The sequence below is a fragment of the Clinocottus analis genome, unplaced genomic scaffold (genome assembly GCF_023055335.1).
Source record: "Clinocottus analis isolate CAN_PGR_092001 unplaced genomic scaffold, fCliAna1.0.p SCAF_31, whole genome shotgun sequence".
In the NCBI taxonomy this organism is placed as follows: Eukaryota; Metazoa; Chordata; class Actinopteri; order Perciformes; family Cottidae; genus Clinocottus; species Clinocottus analis.
In genome coordinates, this window is record NW_027176054.1 from 465085 (window position 1) to 477500 (window position 12416).

Below are 12416 nucleotides of genomic sequence, written 5' to 3' on the forward strand. Positions count from 1 at the left end.
ACGACAATAAACCAGCATTACTCATAAGGAACAAACACTCTAAATAAACAGTTTCCTGTTTGTATGTTGCAGCTTCTTGTAAAGCGCTCTTAAAGGCATACTTTACACATTTATATATACACATGGAAATAGCTTAACATGTATAATACAAAAGAGGAAATTATACAATAATTTATATGCATACCAATGCTGAAATATTAACGTCTCCAACCTTTTGGGCCATATCTTAAATGACTTCTGATTTTCCGACCTTTCCTCTACCGCCACCATGAGGCGAAACCTCAAACTTTTATGCAAGAAATGTATCAATTTCATTCTGACACTTCCTCCAAATTTTACAGATCATGTTCCTGATCCCAAAACATTTAACTTTCCCATTTATTTTTGATTAATTACCATTATTCAAACTTGAATTGTTTAGCTCTCACCATCAGTAAGTTGACTTTTACTCTATTTTTTTTGGGTGACACTGACTCGTTTCATGTGTTTTTCTCATCTACTGGAGGAATATAAATATATATGTGTGTGTGTGTGTGTATATATATATATATATATATATATATATATATATATATATATATATATATTAAATGTGTGTGATTAAACAGCCGGCCAGGAGGTGGCAGCAGCGAGCTTTAAGCGAAGAGAAGAAGAAGAACGCCACACACGGCCCCGCCCCCTGCTCCTCCCGCAGTGCATGATGGTCGGTGTACTCTTGCTATCTGCTGTGTGTCCTGCTGTTTTCCTCCCGGTTCCTCCGGTGTTCCTGCGATGGTGAAGAGGAGAAGCACCGGCTGCTGTGCCTCACACGACAGGTAACGGAAGCGACCGAAGCTCCCGCGAGTCACGGAACTATTCCCCGGGTCGTCTCTTGGCGCCATTCCGCCTGTCAGGAGGGAGAGACAGCCGTTAGCTGTCCGGCTAACCCGCTAGCTCGTCTACGTGTAACCGCCGCTTGTATTACGAGCCGCGGGCTCTGGCAGCCTCGTCGGCCCTTCGTGTTGGAAGTAACAGAGTATGTAATTAGTCACTGGACACGTTTGAGGTACTTGTAGCACATTAGCCAACAGGATATAAAGGTGTTGTAAACATCCACACCTGTGAAATGCAACATGCACGTGAATGCATCTGTGAGGTTGATCCAGAAACATCATATATGATGGTAAATACACACTGACAGGGAACATTGTAATGCACAGTTTGTACTTCAACTTGGAAGTACGTTTTTGCGATCACACTTCTATTGATTTTCTATTTAAAAGTCAACAAGCGACAGCGAAGAACAGGACAATTGATATGTATTGTGCATGTGTACACGCAGGTCTAGAGGCATAAAGATACCTACACACACACAAGTATACATACATAACGATATACACATATCTACATGCATACACACAAGCAAGCATATACATACATGTATGTATGCAAGATACATATACACACATACATGCATAAAGACACACACACACATGCATACGTAAAATACACACATATGATTGTAATGTACATCCATAAATATGCACACACATAAAGATAAACACATATACAATACTGTACATACACACCAATATACATCCATACAAATACGCATAACAATAGGTTTTCTTTAGTGTAGTATTATTACTTTTACTTAAAGGATCTGAATACTTCAACATCTAGAAGGCAGTACAATCATTTGACATTTCAAGTAAACTTTACTATGGTAAACTTATTTGAAGTGTACTATTTAACTCCTAATGTTTTCATATTACGTTTAGGGAGAAGTAGCATTAACATGTATCAGGTAAAACGTTTGATTGATGGATACGTTCAGCATTTATTCGATGTATTTCAGGTTTGTAATCAAGGCATACATTCAGAAATGTAAGGAACTATTATTCATTGTATAATCAGAAGGGAGAAACTAAATTGTACACATAAAACAGCTCTTATCAAGTCTGAGAAATGACCCTGAGTACAGTATGTCAGAGCGACATCATCAGGAATGTTTTGAAAAACAAAAGCTTTTTCCACATCGTGCTTCGATTCCGACCGTTCTTTTTTTTAATCCGTCTTTTCTGAGTTCCTTAAACTTCATGAATGTGCGACACTAAATGGCTTTGAGCCCCGGGTGTTTATATTAGGAAGTGATTTAAGCTTCACAGTGCTTTTGATGAGCTGTGTTATCAAGCGTAAATAGTAACACGGGAAAACTTTACTCTTAATTGGTGTTTGTGTTGTTATTTCTCTTCTCTACGAGAACAGTCCAGCTACATTGTAAACTAACTAATACAACTCTACGTTAGTGTAATGACGAACTAGAGCCTACACTTTACATACACATAATAATCATGAGTGAGAAAACACCAAAAAGTCCATTTAGGATGTGAAGAATAGAAAAACCACACATTTGAACTAGTAGAGCTTTTGCATCGCAGCAGGATGATCTCTGCGTGTCATGTGTTTTATTGCGTTTCCGTTGTGTTCCTTCTCTTCTGGTCAGACAAAATGACCCAGAAGAGGAAGTGGTGGCCTGAAAGGCTGCTTCTTAATTCTGGCGCTTCTCTGCTCAGCACGCGTCCTTTTTCTAATTAAGTTTATAGGGAAATGATTGTTTCTACAGACGGTGAAGGAAGCCCAGTAAACGCCGACCAAATACTGTTCTTTCTCTGTCTTTCCATCACATAGAATCCATCAAGTATGGACTCCCTTTGACCTGTGAGGGTCCTGCTCTTATTTAAATGTGAACACCTAACCCCCTAAAGCAGCATGACTCTCCCAAAAAAAAAAAAAAAGTCCAATTATTTCTATTTTTACCTCCTCAGACGTCTCGGCTAGCGGGTGGAAACCGGCTGCGAGAGTCTGAAGTTTTCCACTTTGTTCTGTCGTTGAAGAAGAAGAAGAAGTGACGATGAGACGGTTTTAAATACGAGCTGAAAACCATTCGATGGCTGCGGACCTTTTTTTTTTTCTCCTCTAACCTCTCGTCGGTGTGGTGAGATCACCAGCAGAAGGTTTTACACCTGCACAGCAGTCAGATTTAGAGCTGAACCAACACTCCTCTGCTTCACATCCTGTGCTGCTCGGTCAGGAGCGACATCAGACATTCGGTCTCTCTCTGCGTCGTCATTTCTTTGTGAAGGACATGAGCAGTCAATGGAGGTCGGGCGTCGAGTGCCGGGTGTTGTACCTGAGTTTCAGGGCTACGATCATTTAATCCGACTGTTGTGTATCGAAGAAATCAGTCTATAAAAAGTATACATTCCTTCTACCTGTACATGTAGTATTTGACCTTGTTTTACTTATTTAAAATACTTGTTTTTTGATTTATTGTGTGCACTTTCTGTATTCTGCTGTAATCCTGTAAACATCCCCGCTGTGGGACTAATAAAGGATTATGTTATTTTATCTTATACAAAACAAGCCTACATTTCTAGTAATTACAATTTCCAGACATCTCACATGTTTGTATCAACAGTAAAACATTCAACATAACATCTCTTAAACTAGCTTTGTTTAAAGCAGCTTTCATTTATGTTAAAAACACCCCGTGTGACTTTGTGTAATATGAAAGCTTTCTCGTGGTGACAAACCCTCAGAGATCTTTCTCTGGATTTCCCCTCACGGGTTTTGTTTCACTGCACATTCATCGTTTGGTTTCCAGCTGCTGTTTTCTGATAAAAAAACCTTCTGTGCAGACAGACACAGTTAGAGACGAGCTGGGGGGGAAAGAAGTGGAGCGATTAGCAGCTAAAGAGACAGATGTGTCTCTTTGGAGTCGGTGGAGACCAAAAACGGAGATAAAAGAGACGATATAGGACTCTGGTGACCTTTTCAACGTGACCTTTTATCCTGCTGTACTTAACGCCAGCTCTATATTTCTTTGTGTGTGTCGTCCGTCCGTCTCCAGCTAGCCTCTGGGAGGCGAGTCCCGATGCCATGGCGTCCAGCCACGGCTCCTCCCCAGCGCCTCGCGGAGGCCGAGACGGGATCTACCGCAAGGAGCGGGACCCCCCGCCCGCTCGGTGCCGGTCCGTCCGCTCGCTGCCCGACGTCTGCCCGAAGGAGCCCACCGGTAGGAAACGTCTGTGGTTTTTGAATGTTTTTTTTTTTTTTAGCAGTTGTTGGCGTCATTTAAGGTTTAACCTTTCTTCTTTTTTTTTTTTTTGAACCTCGGCATATTTTGTACGACCAAAAAATGTTACAAAATGTCACATTGTAGCCTAATACAGCATTTAATGTAGTACCTGCTGTCATGGGGGAGTATTTCATGACTGGGTCAGCCACTTTATTGCAGCCTCAGACGCTCAACTAAAATAAAATAATATTTTTTGGGGCCGATTTAAGTGATATTGGCCATTTCCCCCACAGATTTTTATGGTTGAAAATCACTGGTTTAAGAGCTTTAACCTGTGGAACTAATTTTGTCTTCCCTGTGTTTGAGTCGTCGTAGGAACCCCAAATTAATTCCAATACTTGTGTTCATTGTATGTATTTGTTCAGCAAAGTCTTGGGAAAAAAATGTATATCTGCAAAAAACATCACTTTTAAAAGATATTTTGATTTTAACTATGAACATCCAGCGTGATATGAGCAAGATTCCCTAAAAAATGCCTTGTGGAGCGTCAATAAGACACCTTTTTGGAAAGATTAGGACCTAAAGAATCAGAATCTGCAACAAAAATCACGATAAAACAAAGTCTTGTCCTGTTAGGAAGGAGTTTCAGTCAAAAAAACTGTGTCGTTGGGTTCATAAATGGAAAAAAATACATATTTTATGCCAAAAGATTGTCTGAATGGGGCATGCTGGGTATTAAAATGGCCGCGGGAGGATTTTCACACTGTTTCCAAAAGGTTAAGGAACAGATTTGTTTACCATCAATTAGCTAATAGAATGAAATTAGGGAACATTTTTATGTTTTTGTCCTACAAACCCAAAGATATTTAGTCACATATAAAACGTTTTAAGTGATGATAGTTGTTGCAGACTCCTCGTTTTCCTGGCACAAGCATCACAACGCGTTATAACGCGCCGTGCTCTCCGTCTGCAGGCGTCGGGCGGGGCCTGTGCGACGGCCCGTCGGTGGTGGCGGAGCACGACAGGTGGACGGTGTTCAGCTCCAAGGTCAACCTCCCCGCCGCGCTGAACGACCCGCGGCTCGCCAAGCGCGAGTCCGACTTCTTCACCAAGACGTGGGGGGTGGACTTCGCCGAGATGGAGGTGATGCCCTCCTTCTACCTGCCCAACATCACCCGCGAGCACTTCGGCGCGTACCTGCAGGAGACGGCTCAGGTAACGCACGCTTTCAATTATTCAGAGGGCGGATTCACTCGGGACTCCCTGATTTCTGCCGGTCACGCGACTCGATGGCGCTCACGTTTTATGTTCAGCCGTACGACAGGGTGTCACCTGTGTGTCACCTGTGTGTCACCTGTGTGTCACCTGTGTGTCACCTGTGTGTCACCTGAGTGTCACCTCGCCTCTCTGTACTTCACCTTGTGGGCGTGTCAGGAATCCTGTTGAAGCAGTTTCAGCTCCCGCTCTTCTTCTTCTTTCCCTTTGGCTCAATACAGCGACCGTTTGAGGTGAATGAGATGCCTCAAATACCAGTTTACCAGTTTTTTTCCATTCTGTGCCAAGTATTATCTGACATTTATGTATTTTTTTCATGGGTTTGAGAGGTTTAAAACCAGATTAAAACAATGTACCTGGTTTTACTAGTTTATAGCATGACCGACTCTTCTACAAGGAATTATTTAATACTTTTTTTTTATACTTGATATTTTATTTATGTATTTATACAACAAGGTTAGAAGGAAAACAAGAACTACAAGACACTTGCTTTATTTCCTTGTAGTTGTAAAAGGAAATAGACGTTTTAAGTTGCTCATAAAACTCCTCTGATAAGCAGCTCGTGGTTTCACTTTGAGTCTTTTAGACTTTGTTACCTGACTCGACTCCTTTCGGTTCCTGTCAGGTGGTTTGTTTCCAGTTTAAACCAAAAGGTTCACCTGTTAGTCGTCGTTTCCTCCTTCAGGGTTTCAGAATGATGTCTTTCAAAGACATAAGACAACAGCAGTGAAACATTCCCTCTGACGCTTCCTCATTCCTGTCCGGTGCTGTTTTTTATTGTTGTCGTGTGACATCAGCAGCTGTGGGCTTTTATTTTGAAAGAACCTGTGTCATTTGACGTCTCCCTCGGGCCGAGCTTGTTATTGCGGCTGCAGGTTCTGACTTTTAATCCAATCTGTGTGTTTTATTTTTGTGTATTTTCAGAGGGAAAGAATCCACGAGCGCTGCAAGTCGATCTGCCCCAACAAAGACGACGTGGACGCCGCCTCCAGCATCGCCTCCAACCACGGTATGAATTATTAACCAGCTGCTGCAGGAACACGTGACCCCGACAGGAAGTAGAGGCGACTGAGAACCGCAGGAGCGCTTTCTAGGTTTTTAGATGCGTGATGTGGAACCGTCTTCCTTTTTTAATCACTTCTAAGAACTCATTTTCATTCATTCACCTTTCAAAAGTGTGTTTTATACGCTGCACATTTAAAATGTTCCTCTATTTGTGTTACTGTTGTATTTCTTATTTAGCCGACGTATATATATCTTTAGTTTTTTTATTGTTTGTTTTGTCTAAAGTACTTTATAGTTGTTAATTTAAGAGGTGCGACACAAAAAACTAATTGATATTATTACTTTTGCACATTTGTTTCTATGCTAATTGGAACAAACTCTTTAATAAATGAGCAATAAGCTTCTAAAACTTGCGTCATCTTCATGTTTTCGGTGCTTTTCATCCACAATCAAAATGTTGTGTTCCTCAGAAACACAAATGCAGTTTTTAGTTGAATGTAAAACACATCTGATTGGACCATAGATGACTGATCCAGAACGTTTTCTTTGTTTCTAGACAAATCCAGAGCAGAGCTGGAACAAGTCCCGAAGGTAACGCTTCCACTCAGACTTTCTTCTTAGTAACTTTAAAAGATCTTTTGGTTATTTTTGTAGTTGCATGAACTGGATTTAGCTCGTTTCTCCCGGGTGTTTAGTTTGAAGTCTCTGCAACAAATACATGGATGCAAATGGACCGTATTCTTCATTAAAATAATGTTAATCTGATGCCGGGTCGGCCTGTTTTCAGCCGCATCCAATCCAGATGTTTGAGTCTGCATTGGAGCGATATTGGTGACGGTTCGTCCCTCGAGCCCGATGTGTCTCACGATGTTTGAATTTGTTTTGCAGATCTTCATGAGGCCAGAGTTCGCCCTGGAGGACCCGGCCACCTTCAACAGCGTGCTGCCGTGGTCGCACTTCAACAGCGCCGGAGGGAAGAGCAGCCGAGACGTGGCCTCCTCCAAACTGCTGCAGGAGAAGGTGAAGATGAAAGATCACAAAACTCTGGGTTCTTACGGTCCCATCGGAAAGTCATGGGATTTTAAAATGGTTTATTTCCAGGTCTGGAAATAATAAGTCGTGGAAATGTGGTTAAAAGTCGAGGAAATGTGGTTAAAGGTCATAGAAATGTGGTTAAAAGTGGTGGAGATGTGGTTAAAAGTTGTGTGAATGTGGTTTAAAGTCGTGTGAATGTGGTTAAACGTGTGAAAGTGGTTAAAAGTTGTGTAAAAGTGGTTTAAAGTCGTGTGAATGTGGTTTAAAGTCGTGTGAATGTGGTTTAAAGTCGTGTGAATGTGGTTAAACGTTGTGTGAATGTGGTTAAAAGTTGTGTAAAAGTGGTTAAAAGTTGTGTAAAAGTGGTATAAAGTCGTGTGAATGTGGTATAAAGTCGTGTGAATGTGGTTTAAAGTTGTGTGAATGTGGTTTAAAGTTGTGTGAATGTGGTTTAAAGTCGTGTGAATGTGGTTTAAAGTCGTGTGAATGTGGTTTAAAGTCGTGTGAATGTGGTTTAAAGTCGTGTGAATGTGGTTTAAAGTTGTGTGAATGTGGTTTAAAGTTGTGTGAATGTGGTTTAAAGTCGTGTGAATGTGGTTTAAAGTCGTGTGAATGTGGTTTAAAGTCGTGGAAAATGTGGTTTAAAGTCGTGGAAAATGTGGTTTAAAGTCGTGTGAATGTGGTTTAAAGTCGTGTGAATGTGGTTTAAAGTTGTGGAAAATGTGGTTAAAAGTCGTGGAGACCCATTGGTCACAATGTGCATAAACCCTCCCAACTCCTTCCTCACGAGTGTGACTCCGCCCCCTCCTCGTGTCTCCTCCCTGCAGCTGAGCCACTACCTGGACGTGGTGGAGGTGAGCATCGCCCGGCAGATCTCGCTGCGCTCCGACGCCTTCTTCCACGCCATGTCCTCGCAGCACGAGCTGCAGGACCGGCTGCTGGAGACGCAGCGGGCCGTGGCCGTGCTGCGGGGCCGCACCGCCGCCATCGACCGCGTCATGTGCCGGGGGCCGCTGCAGGCGCTGCGCACCGCCCTCACGCGCAACAACTGCGTGAAGCTGCACGGCAAGCTGAAGCTGATGGCGGCGGTGCACCAGACGCAGCCCACCGTGCAGCTGCTGCTCTCCACCTCCGAGTTCGTGGGCGCGCTGGAGCTCATCTCCACCACCAAGGAGGTGCTGCAGCAGGAGCTGCAGGGCATCCACAGCTTCAGGTGAGGAGGAAATGTTTGTTTTTTTTAAAAACATTTTTTGTTGCTTATCAGCTGTTGTAGACACAGGAAAACGAGCGTGAAGCTGAGATCGCTGAGGTTTGTTTTTAAGATTCAGACATGAGTGCATCCCACCGCTGGAGATGAAACATGTTTTCCCTTCTGCTGTGGAGAAGTTAACCTTCTGGAAACAGTGTGAAAATCCTCCCGCGGCCATTTTAATACCCAGCAGGCCCCATTGAGACAATCTTTTGGCATAAAATATGTTGTTTTTTTCCATTTTTGATCCGAACGACAGTTTTTTTTTACTGAAATTCCTTCCTAACAGACCAAGACTTTGTTTTATTGTGATTTTTGTTGCAGATTCTGATTCTTTAGGTCCTAATCTTTCCAAAAAGGTGTCTTATTGACCCTCCAGGAGGCATTTTTGGGGAATCTGGCTCACATCATGCTGGATGTTCATAGTTACAATCAACATATCTTTTAAAAGGGATTTATTTGCAGATATACATTTTTTTCTCAAGACTTTGCTGAACAAATACATACAATAAACACAAGTATTGGAATTAATTTGAGGTTCCTACGACAAATCAAACAGGGAAAAAGGAGATCCAGAACAATGTTTCCACAGTTTAACGGTTTAATGAGCCGAAGCTGAGAGTTTGGAGGAAAAGTTTTAGTATTCTGTCATGCTGATGGAAAGATGCAATGCCACTGACTGACTGTCTGTGTGTGTGCGTCTGTGTGTGCGTCTGTGTGTGTGTGTGTGTGTGTGTGTGTGTGTGTGTGTGTGTCTGCCCTCAGACATCTGGGCTCCCAGCTGTGCGAGCTGGAGAAGCTGATCGATAAGATGATGGTGGAGGATTTCAGCATGTACGCTCGCAGCGACCTGAACCGCAGCCTCCGGGACGAGCCGCTGGTCCTCGAGAAGGTCTGAACACACCCCTCCATCGCCTCTTATTCTGTTTTACAAGTGAAAAAAACCTCTTCACGCCGCGTTCAGCCCAATTACCGAAGTGAACGATACATTTAAAGACGGAAAAAACGGGTTAAAATGTATCAAGCGAGGAGAGACATTCAATAATGTGGAGAGGGATTCGTTGATGGACGGTGGGATCAAATTATACGCATTTAACGGATGATGTGCTCGTCACAGGGGCACGAACCAAACGCTGCCTCACAGAAGGTGGGACACACACACAGACACACACAGACACACACAGACACACACAGACACACACACAGACGCACGTATTTAACATCTTGGGAATCCCGCCTGCTGCTGAAAATCCGGCTCAGCCGTCTCGATGCGGATCGGCGATCGATCGCGTCTGTAAATCATCACTTGAGTGTTTGTTTTGATGAGCCTGGAGCGCCAGACGGGTGGAGATAAACTGCTTCAGGTGATTCAGGTGTTAAGTAGGTTGTTGAGCTCCAAAAGGTTTATTGAAACCTCTTAAAAAGACGTGTATAAATGTTTTACTCGTGTTTAAAACAACAGGAAGCTGTAAAACCCTCCGGCCTCCAGGCAGGTCAAAGAAACACTGAGTACTTTTTAATTTATTGTGGTTTGATTTAATAAGAATTAGGAATAATCTTTGGGCGCAGCCGTTTAATTTATTGAATGATTACCACGAATACTGTTTAATATAATCTTCTCTAAACTATGAAGTTAAACAAATTAATTGAATAATAATCAAGATGAAAACTGTGAATGCAGCAATTAATCACACCTTGATGGGTTTTTCTCTCTTTTTCAATTATAATCAGTGTGAACATGAATGTGATTTAAAAGCAATTAAAGATTTAAAAAAAAAATGTTGTGTCAAATGAATAAAAACACAAAATTTAAATAATCCGAATTTTAGCCACAATTTCTTTTAATTTTACTGTCTTTGTGATTTTTTTTTTTAGGGTTGGGATTAATTTTTGCAGAGACGATAATAACCTTTGATTTGCTGCTTTTGCTTGTATTTTGAAGAAAATCCTAATTTATATCAAATTTAATCACATTTCTTACTGAATGAAACGTCTGCTCGACCTGCACACGTCCAGAAATCTGCACTTTTAATTGTCAAGGTGTGTGTGTGTGTCTCTGTGTGCGTGTGTGTGTGTGTGTGTGTGTGTTAGGAGCGTCTGGAGTCTCTGGTGTTCGGCCTGCTGCGCCAGAGGAAGCTGGACTTTCTGGATATTTACAGCGACGAGATGATCATGTCGAATAAAGCCATCGTCTCTCAGGTACAAAACCTACAGATCAGGATCAGTCGTTTAGTTATTATGGGATAGAAGAAGAAGAAAGCCTCACTTCATCTGACGTGTGTGTGTGTGTGTGTGTGTGTGTGTGTGTGTGTTTCAGTGCGTGGCAGACAACGTTTTGCACATGGAAGATATCGACACCGAAGTCGTCACTAAGTGAGTCGAGACGTGAACGTGGTTCAGTTTGAAGTGTTAATCTGTTTGGAATAAGTTACACGTCTGTGATTAGCGTCGCTTTGTGTGACATTAGACATTCACTCAACACTTAAGGACACTTTTGAGGCTCTTGCACTTTACTTGATATTTCTATTTTATGCTTCTTTATACTTCTACTCTGTTGTTTTACTTTCATCTGACGGCTTTATATTTAGATTAATAATACAAAAATATAAATCAACTCTATAAATTATGACGTATTGTTCTGGATTGAGCCTCTCGGCAGTACTTAATAATACATAATACAAAGTATAAGCTCCACTTTTTTTACGAGCAGTCACTATACAATTCTACACATTAATCTGACGTGGGCCGTTCTGCTCTGTGAATACTTTTAATTTTAATACTTCAATTATATTTTGATTCTAATAGATTTTAAATGCATGACTTTTACTTGTTGCAGAGAATTTCTACAGTGTTGGTTTTTACTACTTTTACTTAAATCATCTTCAAAACTTTGTCTTCCACTGCGATGAACTTCCTTTTAAAACAGATTTCCAGAAGTTGTACGACATCACCGGACAACTCCGTCTCTCTCTGTCTCACTGAATGAGTTATTCTTAGAACAGGAAGTGCATCTTCTTCTTTTTATAATGTGTGTGTGTGTGTGTGTGTGTGTGTGTGTGTGTAGGCTAGCTGACCAGATGCGTCTGATGACGTTCCCTCAGTGGTTCGAGCTGCTGGAAAACATCTTTGAGAGTTTCCTTCTCTTCCTGCAGAAGATCAAAGTGGGTCAAACCTCTTAATTTATCTCCTTTTTTTTAATGCATTTCACCCGTCGATGCTCTGGTGTCATCGAGACTCTAATGCGTCTCCCCGCTGTCCTTCAGGCCACTCTGAGCGTGATCAAGAACGTGGTTCTGGAGGTTCTGGCCTCGAACCAGAGGAACCGGCTCCAGGAGGAGGCCGCCGGGTCGGGGCCGCCGGCCCCGGAGGCGCCCCGCGGCGCGGCGGTCCTGCAGGGCGAAGCCGAGCTGGCCTACCTCACCCACGAGGGTCTGTTCATCAGCGACGCGCTGAACGAGGCCCAGCAGCAGCAGGTTCTGGATCACAGCTCCAGGATCCAGCAGAGCCGGGCCGAGGCAGCCGGCAGCGACTCTGCTGAGACCTTCATCTGCAGGGAGCCGAGCTTCATGTAGGTCACCGGAGCGTTCTCCCTCTCTCTTTGAGTTAAAAACAAAAGATATGCACAGATGAAGCTTTAAACGGCAACTTTTACATGTTTTAAATCTCATGAGTTACTGGTCTAACATTATTTTATGTTGAGGATACGTTTAATCACTTTTTCACAGTTTATTTTGGGCACGACACATCGTCTAAGGGTTGTTTTTGGCTGCAGCACGAACAGGTTGTCTGTTA

General features: G+C 42.5%; 1 protein-coding gene across 1 annotated transcript in view; it reads left to right on the forward strand.

Annotated features, from left to right (window-relative positions):
• The first annotated feature begins 678 nt into the window (after positions 1 to 678).
• The window catches only part of vps54 (VPS54 subunit of GARP complex), an 18755-nt gene continuing 7017 nt past the window's right edge, over positions 679 to 12416 (forward strand). The window contains exons 1-12 of the mRNA XM_068595697.1: positions 679 to 815; positions 3893 to 4057; positions 5034 to 5275; positions 6260 to 6344; positions 6897 to 6931; positions 7229 to 7360; positions 8203 to 8588; positions 9390 to 9516; positions 10716 to 10823; positions 10942 to 10997; positions 11689 to 11785; positions 11888 to 12192. Coding sequence (XP_068451798.1) covers positions 3922 to 4057; positions 5034 to 5275; positions 6260 to 6344; positions 6897 to 6931; positions 7229 to 7360; positions 8203 to 8588; positions 9390 to 9516; positions 10716 to 10823; positions 10942 to 10997; positions 11689 to 11785; positions 11888 to 12192 — 1709 coding nt within the window. The 5' untranslated portion in view covers positions 679 to 815; positions 3893 to 3921. The remainder of the gene's footprint in view (positions 816 to 3892; positions 4058 to 5033; positions 5276 to 6259; positions 6345 to 6896; positions 6932 to 7228; positions 7361 to 8202; positions 8589 to 9389; positions 9517 to 10715; positions 10824 to 10941; positions 10998 to 11688; positions 11786 to 11887; positions 12193 to 12416) is intronic.